This window comes from Taudactylus pleione, unplaced genomic scaffold (assembly GCF_031769625.1).
Source record: "Taudactylus pleione unplaced genomic scaffold, aTauple2 ptg000689l, whole genome shotgun sequence".
Taxonomy (NCBI): domain Eukaryota; kingdom Metazoa; phylum Chordata; class Amphibia; order Anura; family Myobatrachidae; genus Taudactylus; species Taudactylus pleione.
Window position 1 is genome coordinate 1,495,303 of NW_028285091.1, and position 26,930 is coordinate 1,522,232.

General features: G+C 46.8%; 1 protein-coding gene across 1 annotated transcript; it reads left to right on the plus strand.

The window, feature by feature from the left end:
• The first annotated feature begins 3,268 nt into the window (after positions 1-3,268).
• Positions 3,269-26,651, plus strand: TEKT4 (tektin 4). Its single transcript, XM_088456214.1, has 6 exons — positions 3,269-3,885; positions 8,869-8,939; positions 13,358-13,501; positions 20,584-20,806; positions 22,738-22,892; positions 26,359-26,651. The coding sequence occupies exons 1-6, from the start codon at positions 3,355-3,357 to the stop codon at positions 26,573-26,575; spliced, it is 1,341 nt and encodes a 446-aa protein (XP_088312340.1). The 5' UTR covers positions 3,269-3,354; the 3' UTR covers positions 26,576-26,651.
• Positions 26,652-26,930: the final 279 nt, after the last annotated feature.

A 26,930-nucleotide genomic window follows, 5' to 3' on the forward strand; every position in this document is an offset into this window, starting at 1 on the left:
CCTGTTTCACCCTCTACCCACTGTAACTCTCCCCTTACTACACTAAGCTTCAGTGCCCACTGATTCTCCTACCTGCATCACTGTGTCTTCTCTTGCTGCTGCTGACTGAGCTCCGATCTCTAAACACTGCAGTGCACTTCCTGGTCAGATGACACATCCAAAGTGTCCACCAGTGCTCAAGGCATGCACTTTCCTATACTCAGCTCTCTTTCTGTGCAGCTTACTGCCTGTGGTGTGGCCCCGTCCCCAGCTCTGCAAGCAGTGTCTGACTATACAGAAGCGAGGCTGAGCTGTTACTGCCTCATCTTCCTGCAGTCCCGGGAGCTCCACAAATGTATAAATATCTTCTTTGTATAAATTTTATATCAGATCTCAGGAGTGACTGGGGAGGCTCTGCTTCCCCTGACTGCACGTCCCTGGCGCATGTGCAAAACACAGAGCAGTCTCACTGCTCACGCGTGAGCTGTAGTTTTAAACGGCATTTGCAATATATCTCACAAGGTCCTGAGTAGACCGCTGCCATCCATGGGCGTTCCTGGGTGGAGTCGGGAAGGTGGCCAGAAACGTTTGCAAAAGGAAGCCGGTCCGTGGGCGTATTTTGGAAGTTCAAAGAGTGTGTCTGCGAACGTGGCAGAGTTCCCAATCACATAACCGCTGTCTCAGAGGCCATTTTTAGAGAGAAGTTGACCCGGAATCTACACAGCCCAGGACTTTATTAATAGAGGAGTCAGTGTGTGTCAAATGTTGCGTTGATGATTGGTGTATTCTCAACCCCGTAGGATCTACACACAACGCAGATAGGGGAAGTCATAGGCAAACGCGCGGGGGGGGGTTTCTGACTGCCTGGAAACCCCCCTCCCCAGCCCACACCATGACCACAATAGAAATAGTAATGTAATAGATTTTTACTAGTGCTGCATGTTCTTCTCAGTATCATAAATTTATTCGTTAGCACCACCTGTGGATCTTTTAACATGTATCAGCCAGTAATAAATAATCTGTGCACCAACCAGAAGATCTGGAAAACATGCACTGTTAGAAATGCACTGCTATAGAGCCCAATATGTACATATACAGTATGTCCAGGGCAGTGCTAGGTTCTTCTGCTTCTCCAGGGTCGCGGACTTGCTCCAATAGTCTGGAATGGTGCCCACATCTAAAATAAATACATTCAGCTCAGGCAGGATGGCCTACTGACGCATCTAATGGCTTACTGTGATCACTGGTCCTGTATATGCTGGAATTAATACACACAATACACTATGTATGACACTTATTAAAGCTGGTTAAGTACTAATTCTGCCCTCTTCATTGATAGGCCACACTCGCTCTAATATTAAGCATTTGGAAACCCCCCTCTGGAAATCCTGCGTTTGCCACTGGAAGTGGGTATAGCAGCATTTGCACACTCCATTGCACACTATTTCAGGTGGGGGATCTGTTAGCAGGCATTGGCATATTTTCGCACATAAATCGAGAGCACGGTCTCAGCTGCAAATGCAACAGCGTACAACTGCGGCGTTAATCTCCGGTAAACCTGCCTTCTTAACCACCTGACAATTTTTTTTTTCAAATGCATAAACTTGAAATTGAAACACTTTTAAACTGTTCAGGACTTCTATAAATTAGCTATCCCTAACTGGCAATATTTTTGATTGCTACGGAAACACCATCATCAACATGAATCATGACATGTATAATATTAACATTTTACTATCAGTATTTACTACTGCACATGCGCAGTTGTAGTCTACAGGAGACTCGGGAATCGAAATCTAACGGAAGAATTGGCCCTACTGATATATCGGAGGAGTCGCTGCAGGGGATTAATTGGTTAATAGAAATTTTCCAGTATTTAATGGATATGGATAATTAGTATCAAACCATGACAGGTGTGCGACAAGTGTGCGTTTTAGTGCACAAGAGGGCGTATGAGTCATTAACGTATTTTCTGCTGCGTACGGAATCGACGTTGCGACAGGATTTGCGTCCATCTCTGACTCAGGCGCTGTGTCTACATTTTCCTGGAGGCTGCTCCTCTCTGCAGCTGCTGGGGATAGACTAGGGGCAGCGCTGTATTTACCAGTTGAAGAGTGCCGTCCAGTTGCCCGATCAGCAGTGATTGTCAGGTAGACATTGGGGGAGGAACCAAGGGAGCAGAGGAGCCAGGAGGTCCCTCTGAGATTGGCGGCTGCTCGAAAATCCCAACGCCGGATTACTGAATGTAAGAAGTGGGATTAAGAGGAGGATTAGCATTAGGGGTTAATGTTGGGTTCCAGGGGGGGGGGGGTTAGGGTTAGGCACTAAGGGTAGGAGGATTAGGTTTAGGGTGCGGGGAGTGGGAGGTCAGATTCAGGCACGGGAGGGTTAGGGTAGGGAGAGGGTTAGGATACCGACCGACAGGTGTCGGTATCCTAACCCTGTCCGGATGCCGGCATCGGCATTCTGACAGCTGGGATCCCAAGTGTCAGCATTTCCGTACCTGATCCACCTAAACCGTACTTTAGCACAGCCACAGTAGGAGTTGGAAACAGAAAGAAATAGCAGGCCTGTGGTTCCCAGGAGATGGTCCATGGGGCCATTTGTGTTGTCGAGCGCTTCGATAATGCACTGGTGGCTGATACTGTTACTGACATTATATAATGGTAAATTGTAATTAGATTACATCCTGCGACTTTTGCTTGGCGTACCACACCAGCTACAGGCTGCTCAGTAGCTACTTGCTAGGGATGGACATCGCCATCCGATGTTTCACAAACCGATATCTACCTTTCGCTGGTAGTGTTTTCACCATTTGATGGCAGCTTTCCGATGGTAGCCACCATCGAATGGTGTGAATGGGATGGCCACCCGATTTTGAATTCAGCTATTTAGCACTGGGTACAATCGTGGGGTCCTATTGCGTATGCGCTAATTATATGAATGTTTTTTTCCACCAAATTCTTTTGATGCGATGGTTAGTTACCATTGGATGGAAAGTTTTGATGGCAGAAGCCCACCCATCATTTGATGTCCATCCTCCATCTCCCACCACTCATGGTTACATGTCAGTGTACAGAAAGGTCATTATACTGCTGGGGAGCGTTACATCATGACAACTAGGAAATATTAATAAATTCATGATGAGCAGCCTACTCCCTTCATTCCATATTCATGAGCAGCCTTGTACCAGCATTACGTATTGATGAGCACGCCCACGCGCCCTGTGATTGGCTGCCCGGCTGACACCCTCCTGCATCCAGGCAACGATCCCTTAGCAACGGGACGCGGCGCCTGCTGCTAGTGTACACGGTCTCCATAGTAACGGAGGCCTACAGACAGCAGCACCCAGCGCCGCGGCGTGCAGCAGTCACCATGTCCGCTCAGCAGCTCGTGTCCCGCCCGCTGCTGCCCCAGAGCGTCCCGGCGGAATGCCTCCCGGCCCTCACGGTGCAACCGGCCTATAACACCGGCCAGAGCTCCTCGTCAGGCCTGGCCACCGCCGGCTTCCGCACCGCCAAGTACCTGCTGGAGGAGTGGCGGCAGGGCGCCCACACCTCCGGCTACCAGGCCACCGCCGACCGGGGCTGCTCAGAGAAGCTGCGCGGCGAGTCCAAGCAGCTGGCGGCCGAGTGCGAGGCCCGGGCCGGGCGCAGCCAGGCGGACGCCACCAAGCAGCTGGGCCAGCGGCTGCTGGACATCCACTTCTGGGAGTCCGAGCTGGGGAGGGAGATCCGGGACGTGACGGCCGAGACCGAGCTCCTGCTGCAGCAGAAGCAGCGGCTGGAGAGGAGCCTGGACGCCACCGAGATCCCGCTCAGCATCGCTAGCGATAACCTGCAGTGCAGGGAGCGGAGGGCGGCCGGGGAGCTGGTCCGGGATGGGCCGGAGGAGGAGCTGCTGAAGGTATATAATCAGGGACAGCAACACGACCCCTAGCCCTGTTATTAGTTTAGATATATAATATATACATAGATTATAGAGGGAGATGACATGGGCAGTAACAGGATCTCTATTATATTATAATTAATATATATATATATATATATATATATATATATATATGGGTTCGGCTCTGCACTCACTATCTGAAGAATGGATACTTCTCTCCACAGTGTGACCCTGATGAAAATGCTGCTGCATTGACTCGTTGATCACATTGCTACCTATGTGTAGTCTTGTTTATACTCTGAGTGCCGCCTGGTTATCTATCTATCTATCTATCTATCTATCTATCTATCTATCTATCTATCTATCTATCTATCTATCTATCGGTGGAATGTACTAAGCATCACATACGCAATGCAGTACATCCCGCCTCTCATCAGGTACATTCCGCTGTTGATTACCACAGTATGTACCTAGATCAGTGGTTGGGGAACAGGGGTAAATTACCCCATTTGGGGTAAAACAAATTCCTGGGGGTAATGGACGGACAGCCGGTCATTCATATGAATCATTGCATGCCCGGCTGTCCGTCCATTATCCCCAGGAATGGAGGTCACTGGCGCCGGGTGCAGCGGCGAACCCGCTGCACCCGACGTCAGTGACCTCCAGCCTGGTGCCGCAGGGAGGCTCTAAGCCGGACGCCCGCTGGTTATTACCAGCGGGCACCCGGCTCATTCCCTGCAGCGCCGCATTAGGCGGAGGCTGGAGTTCTCTTCTGAACTCCAGCTTCCGGCTCTCTCCATGCGCACTATGGGAGAGACATCATGACGTTTCTCCCATAGTTCCAAGGAGCAGCCGGGCGGACAGGACGGCGGCGTATGCAGGAGCGGGATTAAGGTGTTTTTTTTTTTTTTGTACAAGCGGCACTACAGGGGCATAACTATGGGGGCACTGCTACAGGGGCATAACTATGGGGCCACTGCTACAGGGGCATAACTATGGGGGCACTGCTACAGGGGCAAAACTATAGGGACACTGCTACAGGGGCATAACTATGGGGGCACTGTTACAGGGGCATAACTATGGGGACACTGCTACAGGGGCATAACTATGGGGGCACTGCTACAGGGGCATAACTATGGGGGCACTGCTACAGGGGCATAACTATGGGGGCACTACTATAGGATTTCCTTCCTTTCAAATCAATGGGGTAACGTCAGCGTATCTAAATATATTTTGGGGTAAAAGGTAAAAAAAAGTTCCCTGACCTAGATTGAAAATCGCAAAGGACAGCTCTCTCCCGATAAGAGCATACTTACCGACTTTGCTGCCGCCAGGTCGGCAGAGAGGGGGTGTGGTGGCTGGGAAAGTGGGCGGTACAATTGCATCATCGAGGTCCGCCCCGCGCTATACAGTGGAAAGAAAACGGGCATTGTATAGTGGGGGGCGAGGCTACGATGATGCGATTCACCGTAAATGGCGTCATTGGACTCTCCAGACCGCCTACTTGTGCTCTTTAAGTGGGCGGCCGCAGGGGGATGCGCTCGGATGGAGAGGGGGCCGAGGGGGTCTGGGCACTGTGGGAGACTTGACTACTTTTTCGGGTGGCCGGGTGCGCCACCCGATTTTCGGGAGCATCCAAGCCATTTTGGGAAAGTAGGCAAGTGTGGATAAGAGTTGTCCTTTTTCGGTGCCCCCGGCTAGAGGGACTTCCAGGTTTAACATCTAGAAGCCCCTCTGGTGTCCTTCTGCGCATGTGCAGAAGGCCGCAAGGGGTGATGGGAGGGATCCGATTTCAGGGGGAGAGACCCAAAAAGAAGCCCATAGGCTGAAGATGGCGTTACCCACCAGGACAAAGTGATGCATTCTGGTGCTCAGTACATATGGGGAATGCGGTAAAATCCCCGAATACTGCATTTGGGGGGGGTTTACCGCATTATCCCCTTTAGTACATCACACCCTATCTATCTATCTATCTATCTATCTATCTATCTATCTATCTATCTATCTATCTATCTATCTATCTATCTATCTATCACAGATCATGTACCACTGCTCCATATCTTCCCAAATAAATTACTATTTGGGAAAAGCAGATGATCTCAGTATCTTTTAAATAGTTCCTGTTCAATCAGATTGCACTTAGCATAATACATATACACAAGTCTGCTCTATGCATATTGGGAGAAAGCAGCTTTCTGGTTAGGTGAGTACTCGTATTTCTTATGGTGGCCGTACACGGGACGATTTTTCACACGATTTTGGCAATTTCTACAGGTTGGACAGACCAATCTTTTGTGAATAGTTGTATTTTGAGTCTTCTGCGACCCCGATGCGCTTCCCCGCCGTCGTCTAGTTGGATCACAGATCAGATGGTTTTGCAGAGAGACCTACGATCTTTTGAGTACAACCTGATTCACTTCTATGCATCTTATCCTATGATCGTAACGATCAAGCGTGCACCATTTGACCACATCGTTGGAAGAATTTCAAGGGAAGTTGTACAACTGATCTTACCAACTTTGAATCTCACCGTGTATGGCCAGCATAAGATTAGATCAGTGTATTTATGTACACTCACTAAGGGGTCTATCTATCCTGCTTTTTTCCCAATAAAATTAGGTAGAAACTGCAGTTGCTGCATCATTTTATAGTTTGTAGCTATGTACTAACAGCACAATGCAGGTGCTTTCACAGAGATCTCCAGCAGACTGCTAATTAGCGCTGCAGATCGCAGTCCACATTATTATAAATGGGGACCACGATCTGACCCCTATTTTTATTAGCCTTGGATACAACAGCAGATCTCCTGCATAGATAAAGTTGCATCCAATGCACAGACCTAGATTTAACTGTTGTCCTATCGAAGGGCAACAAAACACCTAAAACAAATCTATCATGAGAATATTGTGGATGATGCAGAGCTGAATGTGGGTCTGTTGGCCGAGCGCATCTTGTTTATTTTTGCTCTGCACATGCTCCAGACACGAATACGGACAATGTAGAGTTGTACTCATATCAATCGCATCTACAGTCTAGTGTTCATTCTAGCACCTTGCACCTGTCACAATCCGTTCAGTTCCTCTATCCTGCCTGGGGTGTCACTCTCTGCTCTGGTGCTTTTAGCACACTCAGCTGATCCAACAAACTGCCGAGATACAGACCAGAGTGTCCTAGAAGCACCAGTGCAGAGAGCAACACCCTAGACAGGAAAAAGAAACTGCATTTGTTGTGACAGTGTTCATTCTAACACCCTGCACCTATCTACACTCGCTACTAGGGAGTGGCCATCGATGGATAGCAACTATGCAATGGATGACCATCGATGGTTTCACTAACCGATGGTCATCCCTGTTCTTTGACTTACTGGCCCTTGGGGGTGGAGCTTCATGGATATCAGGGGTGGAGCTACGCTCCGTGTTCCTGCGCCTTGTAAAAAAACAAAAATCAAATAACATTTGGTTATTCTGTGCCATTGATGGAGGGAAACCATCTGGTTCTCCCCTCCATCAACATTAAAAGCATTTGACGTCAGGCATAAACCATCGATGATTATGAATCATCGATGGTCGGTGGCAATCCCTACTTACTACTGAAGAAACGTATCAGGATTGCAATGGGGGGTTCTCAGGTAAGCAAACTTGAGTGAAGGCATCTCAGCACAACTGAGGGCTGGACATAAGAATAAATGTCGGTTTCCAGATCCATCTTTTGCACTCAGTGGTAGGCAGAAGAGAGTGTGCATTGAGGAGGAGTAATAGTAAACCATACATACATATAGGCAATGGGCGCACTGCAAGATGCGTGTGAATATACAGATTTTCGTTTTTTGCATGCAGTGTGGGAGCACATACGCCTGATGTCAATCCATCTCTACATTACGGCCTGTATTGATTAAATATATATTTTCCCTATAATGAAGCATACTTCCCAACCGTAGCCATGTCAGCAGGATAATCCTGGTTTGAGAGCTCTGGTCTGCCATCACTATCGAGACTGCATTGTCCCAATCACATGGCGGTTAGGGACTGTTAATTAATTGCTGAATGGATTCCACACGCACTTGCCACCGGGAGCAGGGCAGAACCAGATTAGGGTTTTTGGGGGTCCCAGGGCAACTAGCTTGTGGGGGGTCCCCTGCTATCCATTCTCCCGTGATCACCATCCCAACCCCTCTGCTGTCCATCCACTGTGCTGTGCAGTCCTGTGTCACAGCGTATTCATGCTGCTCCTCCAAGTCCCAACTACTGCTGCAGTCACACTGTCTGTGCAGGGTCTCAGAGCTGGTGTGCCCCAGTACAGGCTATGTATGGGGGCCCTACATATGTCAATCCGGCACTGGAGGAGTGGAACGGAAGAGGGTTAACAGCAGTGATGTGCGGTGAGGTCAATGGCCGGGGAGGCAAACATGGAAATGGGTCTGAGTGCTGGGAGCCTGTCTCACCCCCTACTCACTGTAACTCTCCCCTCACTACACTAAGCTTCAGTGTCCATTGATTCTCCTACCTGCATCACTGTGTTTTCTCTTGCTGCTGCTGAGTGAACTCAGATCTCTAAACACTGCAGTGCACTTCCTGGTCACATGACACATCCAAGGTGTCCATCATTGCTAATTGCACGCCTCCTATACTCAGAGGCATGCCTCTATTAACTCTCTTTCTGTGCAGCCTACTGCCCGTGGTGTGGTCCCGCCCCCAGTTATAAATATCTTCTTTGTATTATTAGGTCACCACTGTGGGCACATGTTAGGTACGGTTACAGAGCTACATATAGGATCATTTACCATTTCAGGGTTTAATACAGGTCTGGGATCTATTATCCAGATATCTGGTATGTTCTGAAAACCAGAAAAACAATAATGCTGTTCAGTGATACATTTGCCTAGGGTGAGAAAAATTTACATTTGAATTTAAATTACTGTAGCATTAATCGTATGACAAAGTAATTCTGACATACGCATGTTTAATGAGTTCTGGTGATACATTGTCTTCTCTTACCCAGGAAGCAGATCTGATCAGAAATGTGCAAGAACTTCTAAAAAGGACCTTGGCGCAAACCATCCAGCAGATAAGGTATAACGGATAACGGGGATAGTGTGTCTGGCTTATACCGCTTTTATACCTAAATTCCGGGTCTGAACCGGAGGTTGGAACAGGGTTCCAAACCGGATCAGACCCGGAATTTAGCCGGCGTCGACCCAGGAAATTTCCGAGTCAGCGCCGTTCAAACCGGAGCCGGGTCTGCAGTGACCCGGCTCTTCCGGCGTGGAAGTGGACGCTTGGAGATGACGTCATCTCCAAGCGCCACTGAAGGTGGTCATCGTGTCCCGAATCGCGCTGTTTACACTGCTAGGTTTCATGGGTCATTCCTGTGTTAAACCCTGCTAGTTACCTGGGTTGGATTGGTGGGTCACTCGACCAGGGAATCCAACCTGTCCCCTTTTACACCAAGGAGCTACCCGGGTTAACTCTGCAATAACCTGGGTTTTAGCTCTGGTGTAAAACGGGTATTAGGGACACTGTCTAGCTTCTTGTTGTCAGAAGAAAGTTTGAACTAGGCTCTTTTGAGGAATTTAGTGGGCAAGAGTAGTGCAATCTAGTATTTACCTTTTATTATACCGGGGTAATAGCTACTGGCAGGGCAGGATTGGACAACAGTATGACAGAGCCTGTCTGCTTTCAGAACAGCTGGCTATCTTCTACCTGTTCTTGCAGCTTTGATGGGGTGTTGCTGCTGGTGTTTTAAACTTAAGCTGGGTACACACTTAGCAATGTGTAGCCAACATGTTTGCACTTGCTGAGGCCAAGTCCGACGGGTGGGAGTTACGTGTCATGCTGCATTCGACAGCATGGCTTGTTAGCGACATCCCCCGTCAACCCTGCAGCAGCATGATATGCGCGAGCGCGCATATCATGGGTACACACTAGACTATGTACCCGATATGTCGCTCCGATCCGTGGGATAGGACGACATACCGTCTAGTGTGTACTCGGCATTAGTTGCAAGGATAGTTACTATGCACTTCCGGGAAAGCAGAGAAATGACTGAACATTCTCGGCCTCCTTCACCTCCAACCAGCGCCTACATTACATTAATAGCCCCTACATTGAATAGATAGACCGCCTTCCCCCCGAACTAGCCTCATCATTAATTTATATGCCTCCATATATCATACACACATGGAATTTTTTTACCCATATACTAGATAAATTTGCTCCATATACCCAATGTTACATTAATAAAATAGTCCTCATGTTAAACTAATAGCTCCTACCTGCTGTTACATCATAAATAACACCAAAGTGATATAAATAACCTCCACCAAGTCTGCATCACATAAAACACTCCCACTATCCAATAATATCCCATTATATTACATTGATCATTGTCCATTTTACAGCCATCACCAACTACAACACTATAGTACCCACTAAATAACCTTAATAGTCCCCAAACATTACAGTAATAACTATATAAATAAACTCCTCCTAAGTTACATTAATACTCCTGCACGGGATACGTTCAGTATCCCGGCACGGGGAATGCCGGTGCTTAGAATACGGACGCCGGAATCCCGGCACCTGTCAGAATCCTGGCACTGGCATCCTGACATCCGGCACCCCGAAGGTAAGTAGCAGTAGGGGGGGGGGAGGGTTAGGTTTAGGTACTAGGGGGTAGGTTAGATTCAGGCACCGGAGAGGGAGGGTTAGGGTAGGGAGAAGGGGAGGGTCAGGATACCTACCGACAGATGTCGGTATCCTAACCCTATCGGGATGCTGGCGTCGGGATTTTTACCGCCGGCATCCCGAGTGCCGGCATCCTGTACCCATCCCTTCCTGCACCACTGTCATCTGCTAGGCTATTCTATTGATGATTGCCGGGGATCACAGATTGCTCTGACTGAACAGCTCCATTGTTAAACAAGAATACTCCATCCCTTCAGAATACTCTCATGAGTATTAGAAAATGAGAGGGCAACCCTCATATTTTACAGTCAAGGGAGTGAGAGGAACAGTGGCGTAACTAGGCGGAGTAGGCCAGGGCTTGCGCCGCCGGCCACGGCCCAGGTCCGTTTCAGTTAGTGTAGCACTACACAGTAAACAAACACATTGGAGCTGGCGCCAGGTCGTACCCTCGTACTACCCGGCGGCGGTGTGCTTGTTTGTTTTAGCAGCCAATGAGAGTCAGACAAGCCGGAGCTGGGCTGGAGCTCACTCATGAGCTCCGTCTTCCAGCACCAGCAGTGGGTGAAAGGAGAGACATCGTGACGTCTCTCCCATAGTGCCGAGCGGGCCGGGAGGACGGAGGAGCGGATAGCAGCGGGCGCAGGAGGGGGATTCAGGTATATTATTGTTTTTGGTTGTCTGTGGGGACCACTACTGGGGGCACTGCATAGTAGGGCCAGTACTGGGGGCTCTGTATAAGGGCCACTACTGGAGGCACTGCATAGAGGGGACCACTACTGAGTGCACTGTGTAAGGGGCACTGCATAGAGGGGACCACTACTGAGGGCACTGCATAGAGGGGACCACCACTGGGGGCACTGGATAAGGGGGACCACCACTGGGGGCACTGGATAGGGGGGACCACTACTGGGGGCACTGTATAAGGATGCACTTCTGGGGCACTGCTACTGGGGACATTGCATAAGGGGCACTACTACAGTGGGCATTGCAAGAGGGGCACTACTACTGGAGGCATTAAGGTGCATATGGAATGAAAATGAATGTTCCCAGAGTGACGAGAAACGGTGGTGTGTCACGTTGACATGCTTCCATTTTTTCAGTGGACCCGCCCAGGTTTTCGACTCGCGCACATAGGGGGTGCTCAATTTTTAATCTTGCCCTGGGCACCACATACCCTAGTTACGCCACTGGAGATGAATCATGTACACACAGATTTAATTAAGCCATAAATAAGTCTTATCCAAGTCCTTAAGGAGAAAAGCAGTAAAGTCTGCTTAATTGAAAAAAGTGGTTTTGAAGGGGTAGGAGGTAGTTGGACATTTTAGCAGCCTGGGCAAGAAGGAGCACTGGCGTGCCCCATCCAAGCCAGGTGACACAGGGTGTCGGAGTCATCATTATTCACCAGATGTTGCTTTTTAAAATCTGACTACTCTCCTCTCCCTCCCCCCCGCTTTCCTCCTCTCTCTCCCACTCCTCCTCCCGCTTTCCTCCTCTCCCTCTCCTCCCGCTTTCCTCCTCTGCCTCTCCTCCTCTCGCTTTCCTCCTCCCCTCCTCTCCCCTTCCTCTCTCTCCCTCTCCTCCTCCCGCATTCCTCCTCCTCCCGCATTCCTCCTCCCCCTCCCGCATTCCTCCTCCCCCTCTCCTCCTCCCGCTTTCCTCCTCTCCCTCTCCTCCCGCTTTCCTCCTCTCCCTCTCCTCCCGCTTTCCTCCTCTCCCTCTCCTCCTGCCTCTCCTCCTCTCGCTTTCCTCCTCTCCCCCTCTCGCTTTCCTCCTCCCCTCCTCTCGCTTTCCTCCTTTCTCTCTACTCCTCCCCTCCTCTCTCCCCTCTTCCCCCTCTCCTCTCCCCTCTTCCCCCTCTCCTCTCCCTCTCCTCCCTCTCCTCTCCCTCTCCTCCTCTCGTCCCCCCGCTTTCCTCAACCCCTCCTCTCCTCCTCCTCCCCTCCTCTCCCTCTCCTCCCGCTTTCCTCCTCTACCTCTCCTCCTCTTGCTTTCCTCCTCCCCTCCTCTCTCTCCCTCTGCTCCCCCCGCTTTCCTCCTCCCCCTCTCCTCCCGCTATCCTCCTCTCCCTCTCCTCTCACTTTCCTCCTCTCCCCCTCTCGCTTTCCTCCTCGCTTTCCTCCTCTCCCCCTCTCTCTCCTCCTCTCCCTCTCCTCCTGCTTTCCTCCTCCCCTCCTCTCCCTCTCTCTTTCCTCCTCCCCTCCTCTCCCTCTCCTCCCATTTTCCTCCTCTCGCTTTCCTCCTCTCCTCCTCTCGCTGTCCTCCTCTCCCTCTCAATCTCCCGGACAGTCTGGGAGAGTAGGTAAGTATGCGTTTTTCCTGCATCTCTGGCACTGAGTGTTATCTTGGTATCACCATTACTCTGGACTGAGGGCCTGATTCAGTAAGGATCGTTTTTGTATGCACAGCTGCGAATGCATGCTAACGCCTGCCACATAGAAATGCCCACTGCTGCTTTCTCGCATCCGTACTACCTCGCACTCCTGCGTACACATCGGCCCATCACACAGCATTTACACCAGGTCTGACCAGCCGCAGAAACTGCAAGTCTCCTCGCTCGCAGTGAAGACTCAAGCTGCGTATGCAATCGCAGTGGCTACTTTATGCACGCCCATGCAACAGCGTTCCAATGGACAGACACTCCTGCGTTTCTCTGACCCCTCCCCTGTCACCACCCCCAAACGCTCACAACCTGTCACTCACTCTGCAATGGATTCCTATGTGCGTGCAAAATCACAGTGCGATCGCAGTGCTAAACAATCGGCCGATCAGCGTATGTATAATTACGTGATTTCTGTCTCCTTTAGGATGAACAGAGATGCCAAGGAAAAGCTGGAGATGGACTGGTCAGATAAAGTGGAAGCCTACGACATTGATGTCAAATGCGGCAGATTAAATAATCAGAGCACTGAAATCCAGTTTCATCACAACTCCTCTAAGCTTGAAGACAAGTAAGGACACAAAGTGTAGGGAGTACATGTGCCTAGAGCACACACCATGCACAGCTATATTCTGTACTTATCTACATTAGGAGGTGAATGAGAGTTAGGAGAAATCTATCTTCTCTGTGCAAAATTGTGCACAATTTCTGTATAATAATCCAGTATTGTCATGGCCATAGAGAGCCAGCCCGGGCCCTATTACTAACAGGGCGTGGCCTAATCGCAGGAGGTGTAGCCACGCACCCTTAGAAGAGGAATAACCCTGTTTGCTGCACCACCAAGTGTCGCTGCACGCTGGTGAGGGGGCGCTGTGAGACCCTCAGCCTGGCGCAAATCCAGGGGGAGCGTGATCACAAGCAGAGGAGACTTCAGTGAGCAGTCTCCCTGGTCTCCCACTGCACTCCAGAACACAGCAGCGTGTGCAGGGCGGCTGACAGGTAAAAAGGAGGAGGGGGGGCAGCGTCATACTCGGGCACAAGCCCGTCCTGACCAACAAGCCCGGGTAACTAGTACCCGCTCCCCTCCCTCTCGGCGACCCTGAGTATCGGCAGTCCCAAGTCAGAAAATTCGACACTGCGGGTTTTCCGATGTCGCTGAGATTCCAAATCTGGAAGTAACACCATGATACAAGTGTTTCTAGCAGTTTGATATTTTCCCATGAGAACCACTGTAATCAGAGATAGACAAGAAGCCTAATAGATATTGTATCAAACAACTTTTAACATTGAGCAATTCAATATTTTTTTTTTATTTTTTTTTAGAAGACCTTTAGGATCTAATCCTTTGTGACCTATTTATTTAGATCTGTGACCGGGCTGGTTTTCCATAAAAATTTATTGCAGTGATAAGAAAACGATCTATATCCATAATTCATGAATAACATCTCACCAAGGCTGCGTTAGTGATATTCCTGTGCCTTGGCAATACCGGGCTGGAGTTAACTTACCACTTTGCCAATAACACTGTATATGCACATGAGTCAATTGGTTAGCCAAAAGGGAAGAAAAGAAAACTAAAAGAAAAATATTTAGAGACATAGAAAAATTCAAAAACATTTAAAAAAAAAAAAAAAAATCCCAATTGAAAAAATTTTATTTTAATTATTTTTCTTCTGCGGTTGCCACTCTGGAATGGGGATGACGAACGCAGGATTGCGGTGGGACTTTTTAATGCTTTGCATGTCAAATCTTTTGCTGGCGAGACCCAATGAATCTTCTCTTCGGTGGCAGCTGGCAGTGACCCTTTGATGTATAGGGCAAATCTCTATACCGGGGATGGGGCTCTTTGCCCTTTAAAAAGTAGAGCCCTTAAGTGACCATTGGACAGAGTGTAACTGCTGGGCTGGCTCTGTATTGTAAAGCCACTAGAAGTTTTCTAAACTGTAATATGACCAGCGGTGAATTTCCCACTAGGCATGTAAGACCCGTGCCTAGAGGCGCCACTTGCTCGGCGGTGGCATGGAAGTCACCCCTGCATCATGGGACACTGACCTGATGGGGCAGCCCGGAGGCTGAGTGTTTCCTTTTATTTATTTTTTTTGTAATTCTGACTTATTTTATCATTTTGCAACCATTGGGGGTAAGGGGGTTGCAGGCAGCGAATTGCCCTTCAGGAGGTCTGGAATGAATCTAGGGCTACCTTGACTGTCCAGAGGCATCAGGAACGCCCCCGACATAAAGGGGCGAAGCCAGCAGTAATGTAATGTGATATGTGTGTGTGTATGTGTGGTGGGGCAGTAACACCTAAATTAGCTCCTGAACACCATCCCCTGGTAAAACCACTAGAGAGTTAGTGGTCCGCCTTTTTATAGTAGCCTACAGGACAAGGTTGACATTGAATAGTATTCACTGGTATGCATTGTATTCTGTGTAGTGGTCACTAGAATGCACTATGTATTGTATAGAAGTTACTAGAATGCTCTGTATTGTATAGAGGTCACTAGGTTGCTCACTGTATTGTATAATGGTCACTAGAATGCACTGTGTGTTGCATAGAGGTCATTAAAATGCTCTCTGTATTGTATAGGGGTCACTAAATTGCTTTCTATATTGTATAGAGGTCACTAGAAAGCTCTATATTGTATAGAGGTCACAGGAGTGCTTTCTGTATTGTATAGCAGTCACTAGATTACTCTGTATTGTATATAGGTGACTAGAATGCTTTCTGTATTGTATAGAGGTGACTATAATGCACTGTGTATTGTATAGAGATCACATGTTCTCTGTTTGTAGATATCGGTCATTAAGATGCTCTATGTATTATACAGGAATCACTGGAAAAATCTGTGTTGAATAATAGTCATATGGGACTGTGGGTCTGATTCAGAGTTGTACACTAATGCCGTCACTGCTGTGTCTGTGTACACAGCTGCCGTGCGAGAATATGCAAAGGTTGCAGCCACCGGGATATGTAATGAGATGCCCACCTGCAGCTTTACAAATCCAGGCATCTTTGTACAAAGACGCACCATTGGTTGCAGATCCTCTGATAATCGGACTACTGACTAGCCCTATGGTCGCGCAGAATGGCAGTGTGTACTGAGATGTTGGAGTCACTTTCACTGCGTACAGGACTGCACGCCAAAACAGTTGCGACACATTTACGTTCTTTACCGCCATTCCCCATGACCCCCCACAGACGCTCCCTGAATGTCAGTCACACTGCGAGTAAGTCGTCACTGCGAGTGACTATGGTAATGTACCTTAACACTTGCGCTGTGCGAGTCCGATACATGCACAGTTTGCTGACTGTCACTCAACTGGACAAACATCGGAATAGCATACATCTCTGAATCAGGCCCCATGTTGTATTTGATCATAGCTTTTTGATATATCAATTGCGGTTGGATAAACCATACCACAAATTTTTCCACTGTGGGTCGGTGGTAGGTGATCCTGGCCTTCCTGCTTGTGTGTAGTATCAGACGAAACATTGCCAGCCCTCTCATGCTAGTGCTACATTACAGAGCATGATTATCAAAACCAATTTGGTGCCCTCTGCAAGATGTTAGCTGGTGCCCCTTACATTGCTGCCAATCCCACCACGAAGCATTGTGTTCATAATATTCTCATCCAGAAACTACTACATAGATTTATGTCTGAGATTTTTATTTCTAAAGGAAACCGTGCTATATACACACACACAAGATCATGCAAAAAAAGGGATTATGATCCCGCACTAGTAATATGATTATCGTTGGCTCATAATATTATTTGTGATGCTGACACAGTTAATAAAGGATTGTTATGATGGGTAGTACTTTCGTATCTACCGGAATTATTTTTATGCAAATGAATCCTATTACTGATGTGCTACCACAGTGTGTGTCTGTCTGTCTGTCTCTCTCTCTCTCTCTCTCTCTCTCTCTATACATACATACGTCAAAGAAAGAATCAAAGAAAAAAAGTTAAAACATGGGCCCTGATTCAGAGCCGCTCGTAAGCGGCCGTTCGTTCTGACCGATGTTCGGCCATCTGCGCATGCGTACGGATTTTAATACGCATGCGCGAACCAGTCAGTGCGGCCGAAAATCGTTTGTTCACTATATAGTGAATGCCTGCTATTTTGAGTGACAGAAGGAGGCGTATGTGGGTGGTAACAGGGGAAGGTGCTTGAAAACGGGGGTGTGGAATTCGAACGCAGGCGTGCTTAAAGGTCAAAACGGGCGTTTTATGGGTGTGCATAATTAATACAGCAGCGTCATTGACCACGTCACTTGGTTTTTTTTACTCAGAACTGCTCGCAAAATAGCGGTTGAAAAAACCAGCCACAAGAATAGCGAGCAGTTCATACGCTGTACGATGTACTCGATTAATCTAATAAATAGCTGACATGACGTATGGTGCGAGCGGCAAGGGGGCGTATTTTTCAAAATTACAACCGCAAATTTTGCTCGCTCGTTCAGACTTAGAGGCGTGAACAGACCGCAATTAGCGAACGGTTCATTTGAATAGCCACCCCTTGTTTTAGAATGAACGACCGCAAATAGCGAGCGGCTCTGAATGAGGGCCATAATTTTTTGATTTATGATTAAAATAATGTCATTTTTGGGGTTACCAATCTGGCGGAATTTTTAAAAAACAATCAAGAATCAAAACATAACAAAAGAATAATAATGTTCATGAAAGAAAGAAATTTAGTGTATTAAAACTTATTTAATACCGCTGGTAATATATCCTTATATCTCACTGGGATTGGCTTTCAGTATATGATGATTAATAATATCCTCAAAATATCACTAAAGCAAAATATAAGCATGTGTATATATAGGCTTATCAGTCTGTATCCATTATCCTAAGTCAGTGATATTTGTTTAATTGATAAATTCTTATTCATAAATCTATCAGTCCAGTGAAATATCTCATCTCTGTCCCTAACCAGCAGTATTCTACACTTCCATCAAGGGCTGCCGACGTTTTGATCATTCATCACAAAGGCCAGTAGATGGCAGCAGAGGATTAGCTCAGAGTCACTAATACAGTAACAAATTCACCCAACATTGTGGCATATTGCTTAGATACAGACAAAATTCAAAGCGGTTTAAAGGTTATGGCTATGACTCGCTACGTTAGATCTACTGCGATATGGATGATTACGTTAAAGACAATGTAGAGAGTATTGCTGTAGGTGTCAAAATTCAAATTTATCTGAAAAAAAAAAAAAATCTACTTTTGCAGTAACGTGACTAGTTTACAGAGAATTTTGGAGAAAAAAAAACTATATGAATGGGAATTAAAATGCCCTCAAGGTAGTTCCTTATAAGTACTACGCCGATATTGACAAATTAGTCAACCTTCATTGCTACTGTTCCATGAAACTGTCGCACTAATGAATGGAGTGTGTGTGTGTGTGTGTGTGTGTGTGTGTGTGTGTATATATATATATATATATATATATATATATATATATTATATACACAAGGTTTGATTTGAAAAATAATGAGACTGATTTTTTTTTATTCAGAATCAGATGACTCCACAGGATCTGAACATTTTTCTTTTTCAAAGTGGCGTCCTTCACATTTAATATATTTTTTGCAGCGTTTCAACAACGACTCAAAGACGAGCAGTAGTCTGTTTTGTGACATCACTTTTAGCGTCTACGACTTTGGCATTTTCACTTAATTCGTTGAGAACTTCTTACCTCGCAGTTGTTTTTTCGGGGTTGCGAATGCCCAGAAATCACAGGGCACTAAGTCTGGGCTATATGGAGGGTGGTCCAGTGCTGTCCCATTAATTTCAGTCAGTGCTGCCAATGTAACATGTGGTCGGCATTGTCTTTGCGCAAAAACCACTGTTTCTTCAGCAGATGTGGTCTTTTCTTCCTCATGGCTCCACGCGAATGGGTTTCCAGGACATTTGCATAGTAGTCACCATTATTTGTCTGTTCTACGGGGAACCCAGTGCTGTAGGATCATACCGTGCACCAAAGAACAGCAGAAGCATGACTTTACACGCTAAAGGAATCACATGGAATTTTTTGGGCAGAGGCGAATTTGCGGGTTACCATACACAGGACTGTTGTTTGGATTCCGGATCATAATGATGAATACACGATTCGTCACACGTCACAATCGATGTCAGGAAATCTGATATCCTCTCCGACATTTCGAACGGTGTTCTTGCACGATTCAACTCGTCATCGCATCTGCTCTTCTGTGAGATTTCTGGGTACCCACCTGGCACACACACGATGCATTTTCAGTTCCTTTGTCACAATATGCTGAACCCATTGGAATGAGATGCCCAGTGAAGCCCAAAGTTGGTGTAAAGTTACCTTCTGTCATTTTGCAACATCTCCGCTGCTTTGGCAATGTTGATATCTGTAACCGTGGTGGATGGTCTCCCAGAACGTGTTTCGTCAGTCACTCGTCTATTACCCTTTGAAGTGCTCCCACCGGCAAAATACGGCAACACGGCTAATTATTTCTCCACCGTATGCTTGCCGTAACATTTCATGAGTTTCATTTCCGCTTTTTCAAATACCATCACACATCTCTGACGTAATCTCACAGACACGTCTTCCTCATCCGCCATGACAAAACGTACGAAGATCTTCCACTCGCTGTGACCACACAAAGAAGACTATGGCAGTCCAACCGCAGGTTCTGACACAACGATGTATGAGCTTCACAATAACCAGCATAGCGTTCCACGTCTACCTATGGGACAGAAACACAGAGGCAGTCTCATTACTTTTCAAGCAGCCCTATCCATACAGTATTATTTATATATATATATATATATATATATATTTAGTGTAATGGATATCTTGATCATGCTTGGAGAGGGACCACAGGCATAAGCTCCTATGCAGACCCACACGTGACATCAGGGCCGGATTAAGGCTTGTGGGGGCCCCGGGGCAACTAAATTGCCACGGCCCCATGCACTGACTACTATGGCCCTGCACCTTGTCTCCAGACTCTCCACTAACCGCCAAGGTGGCAGCATACTATTGTCCACAACACTGCTGGGCACAGACTCCTGGCAGCACAGTGGACATAGGGGCCCAATTATCATTAGCATGCGCAGAAGCCACAGCAGCACTTCTGGCACATCACAGGGATGGAGCCCCTGTCCCTGCGTGTGCCAGTTGATACATTCCACCGGTATGACGATCATGGGCGGTAATGTAATGCCCAGATCGTATTGCGATCAGAGCAATTCAGAGCGTCCGGCTCTGAATCTGGGCCATAGATGTTTGGTGGGATAAAAAAGCTGCTGCTTAGTCCTCACCTCTTCTGCAACCAGATCAAGGTTTTACATATAATCAGAAGGATTCCGCTTTATTCCTTTTGAAGTGTCAATAAACTGTCACATATAGATGTCTCATATCCAGGGCCGTTGAGACATTTGCGGGGCCCGGGTATTACTGAGCGGGCGTGGCCAAATTCAGGTGGTGTTGCAACGTCACCTCAGGAAAAAAGTGAAATACTATACACAATGCAGAGTGACATATAGCTCTCCTGGGACACTACTGGACCCCTCTAACAGGCCAGGGTAATGAGTATCCACTCCCGGTGCCCCTGCTCGTATCTAGTAATGCACTGGGTGGTATAAGCCAATAAACGTGCCCGTTTCTTTCCCTAGCACTTCCACACCTGAGACGTGGGCCCAGTACAGCCATGAAATCATATATAAGGCTGAGAGAGAGAGAATGGCCTCCATCAATCTCCGTTCTCTGATTGACAATATTCTCCAGGATACAGCAGAAGACCTGCAGTCTCAGTGCGACATTGTGAACAGCGCCTTCGCCCAGCGCTGTGAGGAAGTGGAAGATGCCAAGAGGAAGATGGAAAGCCACCTGAGAAATGTAAGTAAGAGATTGATCATACATTCCAAATATATAGGGGTCTATGTACTAAGCCTTGGCGAGAGAGAAAGTGGACGGAGATAAAGTACCAACCATTCAGTTCCTAACTGTCACGTTACAGGCTGTGTTTACAAAATGATAGGTGTGGATTGGTTGGTACTTTATCTATCACAAGACATTGTTCATATTGGCAGTGATGGGAAAGATCATTAGCATATCATTTCCATGCTGTAGCCCGAGGCAAAATGGATACATGCAACTCCGTAGGAATGGAAATAATAGGTCACAGGACACATGATGATGTAGTATATTTAAATTAAATGTAGTTTGTTTGCATTCCAGATACATGTCAGGTTTAGATGTGTCACTTATTCAGCACCTAGGACAGAGACCAAGTCTTACTATGTTAACGCAATGTGTCCTAAACCCTTGGCTTGGTAGAGATTCCTACAGCAAAAATACGTTTTCAAGCATATGACTTCTAAAATAAAATGTCACACTAGGGGGTAAATTTACTAACGTGAGTTTTTAGAAATGAGTTTAAAAGTGACGTTGTCCATAGCAACCAATCAGATTCTACTTAACATTTAAATAGCTCCTTCTAGAAGATAACAGCTAGAATCTGATTGGTTGCTATGGGCAACATCACTTTTAAAACTCACTTCTAAGAACTCTCACGTCAGTAAATTTACCCCTAGGTCTCTAGGTGATATCTGTTACTTGGCTCAGTCAGTTAGCTTTCTTAAAGCTACCTATAGACCTGAACAGTGACTAGTATATAGTGCGGCCAATCATCTCAGTTTGCTTGGGACTATCCCGTTTTGACACTCTGAAGTCCCACAAACTCGGCAAACCCTCCCCGGGAGTCCCAGTTTTCTTCAAAGTGTGTGAAAGGAAATGTTTTGGTGTCAAATAGACATTCTATACAGGGGCACTGTGCCATATAGCACGTGTGCAGAGTTTATAGTTTTCCTGCTGTATTTGCAGCTCACTGAGGGGTCTATTTATTAATTAAGCCTTGGACCAGCCAATCAGCTCCTGACTGTCAATTTTCAAGCACAGCCTGTGACATGGCGGTTAGAAGCAGGGCCGCCATAGGGCCCGGGTTGCAGCGGTGCTGCACCGGCAGCCAGAGATGCAGGGAGAAATTATACAATCATCACCTGTGGCCGTAAGTGAGCCTGAGATTGCGGAACGGCAGTCAATCAGGAGCGGCTGTAGCGGCCACTCCTGATTGGCTGCCGGTCCGCGAGCTGTGATTGGTGAAATTCCACTAGAGTTGTATATGAATTCTCCCTGCTTGCCATCCTTGGCTGCCGCTGGCCCGCTGTCACCCGGGCCGGGTCTCCTCCCCCTATTCCAACCAGCCTTCCCTGTCCATCCCCCTGTTCCAGCCAGCCTTCCCTATGCCTCCCCCCTCTTATCCAGTCAGCCTTCCCTGACCTGTGCCACCCCCCTAGTCCAGCCAGCCTTCCCTGTCGCTCCCACAGTCAGCCAGCCTTCCCTGCCCAGTCCAGCCAGCTACGCCCTGTACCACCCCTCCTAGTCCAGCCAGGTTTCCCTGCTCTGTCTCCCCAGTCCAGCCAGCCTTCTCTGCCCTGTACCTCCCCCTTTAGTCTAGCCAGCTTTCCCTGTACCCCCCCCTCCCCCTTGTCCAGCCAGATTTCCCTCCCCTTGATGTCCCACCCCCCAGTGTAGCTCCGCCCATTTTGTCAGTACTGGGCCCCACAATTTCTGATGGCATAGATGATTGGCTGGTACTTCATCTCCGTTCACTTAATCTCCATCCGACGTGTTCTCTGCTTAAATAAACTTACCTATGTACCACACAACCTTCTGGCTCTATCCTTTGTAGATATTTGAGCACCTACAGAAGCTGCGAGGGACGGTTAATACTTCATTGTAATCCTATATTCTTTTTCCCTACACAGATCCTGAATGAGATCGGAGGGCAGGAGAAAAACATCTCTGCACTTAAGCAGGCTATTAAAGATAAAGAGGCCCCCATGAAAGTCGCAGAGACCCGGCTATATGAGCGCTCTTACAGACCCAATGTAGAACTCTGCAGGGACCCGGCGCAGTTCCGGTAAGTCTGCAGCGCAGAGCATCACTACCATTCCGGATCCTGCTGAATGTGGCTGTTAATATGGATCATTTTAGCTAGTAGCAATAGCCACAGTGAAGGTTCTGTGGTCAGAATGATAGTGACAGCGAGGATCCCCAGGTCAGGTGGGTAGGATAAAAAGGGCGCCCACCAGGAGACAGAGTTTCCACTGGAGCTTATTTACTAACATTGCATTTGCCCTGCACCACAGCAACCAATCAGCTCTAATTTAACAATGAAAGTCGCATTGGTTGCTATAGCTTAGCGCAAACTGTGCATCAATGACGTATTAGTAAATGGTCCCCACCGACCTTATTAGTAGATTGTGCAGAACAGAACAGGAAACAAAGTTTTATCTGAGACGAGCATAGCACTGCCTGATGGCAGCTCCAGGTACTATGTGGAAGCCATTGTTTATTTAACACTCTGGGCTCAGCTTTGTGGAATAACCATATATTGATGTTGGCTTTGTAGTGTACCAGAATGGGTTGATCTCTGTATAGTCACCTCTAGGTTGGAGCCTTCTCTTTCCAAGCAGTTAGGTCAATTCTGGTACTGGATACTAGTTACCAGATTGGATCTATTTTTGTGTAGTAACTACCAATCCTGGCCTGTAAAGTTGCCACTTGAATGGGCTCAGCTTTGTATTATGTGTACCGGTTAGTGAAACGCGTAGGTTGGATCTAGTGAGAAGTTAGTTTAAAACCCGAATTTGCCCAGGGGCACTGGCTACAGCACTGATTGCTGAAAATAGGTCTTCTCAAATTAAAAAACAAACAATAAAAAAAAAAAAAATGCTTTTTACTGGCTAACTAGCAATAAATATAAAATAAATATAGTTCATGTAAGGGGACTCTTTTGAAAGACTTTGGCCCCTCTTGTCAGTCATTTGGCCCTGAGAGCTTGCAATTTTATTTTAGTTTGCAAAGGCTGACATGACATGCTGGGACCTGTGGTACCACACTAGTCGTAGAGTCACAGGGTGGTAACTGTGCTTGTAGCTTTTAACTCAGCAACAATAATGTCAAAGCTGGTTTAAAAAATAAATAAATAGAAAGAAAGACCTGTTCATTTTGGAAGGATAGTACTGTGTGTGTACAAGACCTCTACATTGTGTGGGGGCTCGTCTGTTAAGTTATATATTTATTTATTTATTATGAGAAAGAACACACATCCACTTACCTAGGGGCCTTATTTAATACATTGTAAACAAATCACAGACACCATTTGCAAAAACTGTCATAAAAAAAATAGACAGCATCTACTTTACAACTCGGCAAACAACAAATCTCCTTATACATCTATGGGCCATATTCAATTTGAGGCGAAGTCCAAAGTCAGACTTGTCGCCATCATCGCCGTTTTTGTCAGGTATAAAGTATCGGGCATGTGGCCGCTTACACCCCGTATTCAATTAGGATCTGGCAAAAACGGTACCCGGCGGAAAGGTAAGTATCAAAGTCCTGTCAGTTTTTGGGGAAATCAGCCTGTCACCCCCCAAAAGATGTTCTGACATGGGGGATCACTATGGGTACCCCCGATTTGGCCTGCTGAAGGTAGTCAGGGTTTTTAAATAGCCGTGGCAGGTGAATAAATGTGGCTTTTGAAGAAGTGGTGAAGAATAGCACTTAGGTTTTTTTTGGGGGGAAAAAACAACTAGTCCCATCAAATTTGGGGTACATGAAAATGGGTGCAAGCATATTTTTAAGTCCCTAAAGTCATTTTAAAAAATTCTTCAAAAATCCACCTGCCGCTACCAGCCGCATTCTGGAAAACACCTGCCGCATACTTAGGAACACACCCGACCCCCCCAAGTCATTTTCACTAGTTTTCAAGTTTGTCCTCCAACATTTTTTTTTTCACCCCCAAAATGAAAGTATCTTTTTTCGGGGTGTCCTAAGGGTTTTTTTTTACAATTTTTTTGACACAGATTACATTAAGGCTGCAAGCTATTTTTTTTATTCTGCACCCCTAAACCCCAATTCTGCACTTTTTTTCGCCATCTATTCAGTGGAGAAAATTTATCCCCGTTTTTTCACAAAGACTTTTCGCACATGCGAAAAGTCTTTGAAATTGAATATGGGGATAAGTGAAACAGGCGAAAATTACGTCATCGGCGATAAATTATTAAATTGAATATGGCCCTATATGGAAATTGTAAGGTGTATTATATGTGCTTTGCGTGCCTCACAGCATGGGTTTACCCTTTGTGTTTCTGAAATTCCATCGGCCCATGCGACCTTAGTTACTCTATCCAATTGTTTTCATGTAATTAGTGAGTATTATTAGATAGACTGTTACAGGACTCTCTGTGGTCCCACCTGGATGGATATACAGTACATAAATATATTCATACAAAAATTACTAGGGTTTTAAGGTGTGGCATCACTCTTTGCTCAGAACAATTTTTTGGGATGCAGTTTATTTACCGGCGTCCGAAATACCGGACGTCGGAATCTCGACGCTGGTAGCCCGACTCTGTACTAAAGATAAGCGTCTAAATACCGACGCCCATCTTTAGACATACGCCGAAATCCCGAACGAAAGTTAGCAGGGACTGTTAGCCGTAGGGGGGGGGGAAGTGATTAGTTTTAGGCAGCCCCGATGGGACTTAGGGTTAGGCTAGGGGAAGAGGGGGTTAGTGTTAGGCGCCACTGGGGGGGTTAGGTTTAGGGTGCGGGAAGGGGGGGGGGGGTTAGGGATAGGCATCACCAGGGGGAGGTTAGGCGCCACTAAGGGAGGGTTTGGGTTGGGGGGGGTGGGGAGGGTTAGGGTACTTACCAGCTGGGATCCTGACGGGTCGGGTATTTAGTCCACCGGCATTACATACCAATTCCCAATTTTTTTCCTAGTAGGATCATAGGTTGTCGGTGCTTCACATCAGGAACATATGTTTTTGAGGATCAGCCTTTTTTAAAGAGAATAAATATTTCATATTATTACCATCTGGATGTATTCTACTGTATGGTGTAACTAATACAGTGCCAAATATTATCATCAAAGTGCTCTGCAATGAGAACAAATATATTGATAACAATGTAACAACAATACAGCATACAATTAAATAGAAGTAATTTTCTCTAGAGTTTACGTTTAATTAATATAACAGGATAAAAGGATACTAGAGAGGAGGGTGGCCCATGTGCGGACTCTCTGCGGTGCAGTAGACTAGAATTGTGCCAGAGTCTACTGGGTATGCACGGGTCTCCAGTAACATGGCACCCGCACCATAAGCCCATGCCATTGATTCCCTCAGCCACCTTGTTTATTCCAGATCATCAGCCAGACACTTGCTTTTCATTTTATAAATGGTACTAGGACAAAAGACAGTTAGATCTGATTGGTTACAGAACCTTTTTTCCCCCACAAACGCCCCTGAGCGAGCATCTGCTATGTAAAACCATGTTCCTGTATTATCCCCAGTATGGTCATTGTTGTGTCTCTGTAGGCTGGTCAGTGAAGTGGGAGAGCTGGCAGAATCCGTAGAATTTCTGAAGCAGAAGCTGGAGGAGGCCGAGCAGTCTCTCAGGAACCTGGAGGACACGAGGATGTCTCTGGAAAAAGACATCGCCAACAAAGCCAACTCCCTATTCATTGACCGGGAGAAGTGCATGACCCACCGCACCCGTTACCCTCTCTTAATTAAGCTTTCTGGTTATCAGTAGATATGAAAAAGTCATTCTGGATTATATCTTGCTCACGTGTGAATTTAGTTTGAATAAACTATGACCGTCTATATCATTATTGTATTCCTTTTATTATTTATGTGAAGGATCTGTTAGCGTAATTCTCCAGAGCTGACCTGTGTGCGAGGCTAGAGATCCGTTCCGGAATTATAAAGCTTTATACTTATTCAACTTTTCAGATATTTAGGCCGTATTCAATTTGAGCTGAGCCGCGATACTTTTTCACCTCTCTGACTTTTCCCCTATATCACGTGTTTTGCAGGTGGAAAAATATTGCGCGTGTATCGCTGTATTCAGTTTGAAAGTAGGCGAAAACGGGACCAGACGAAACTTA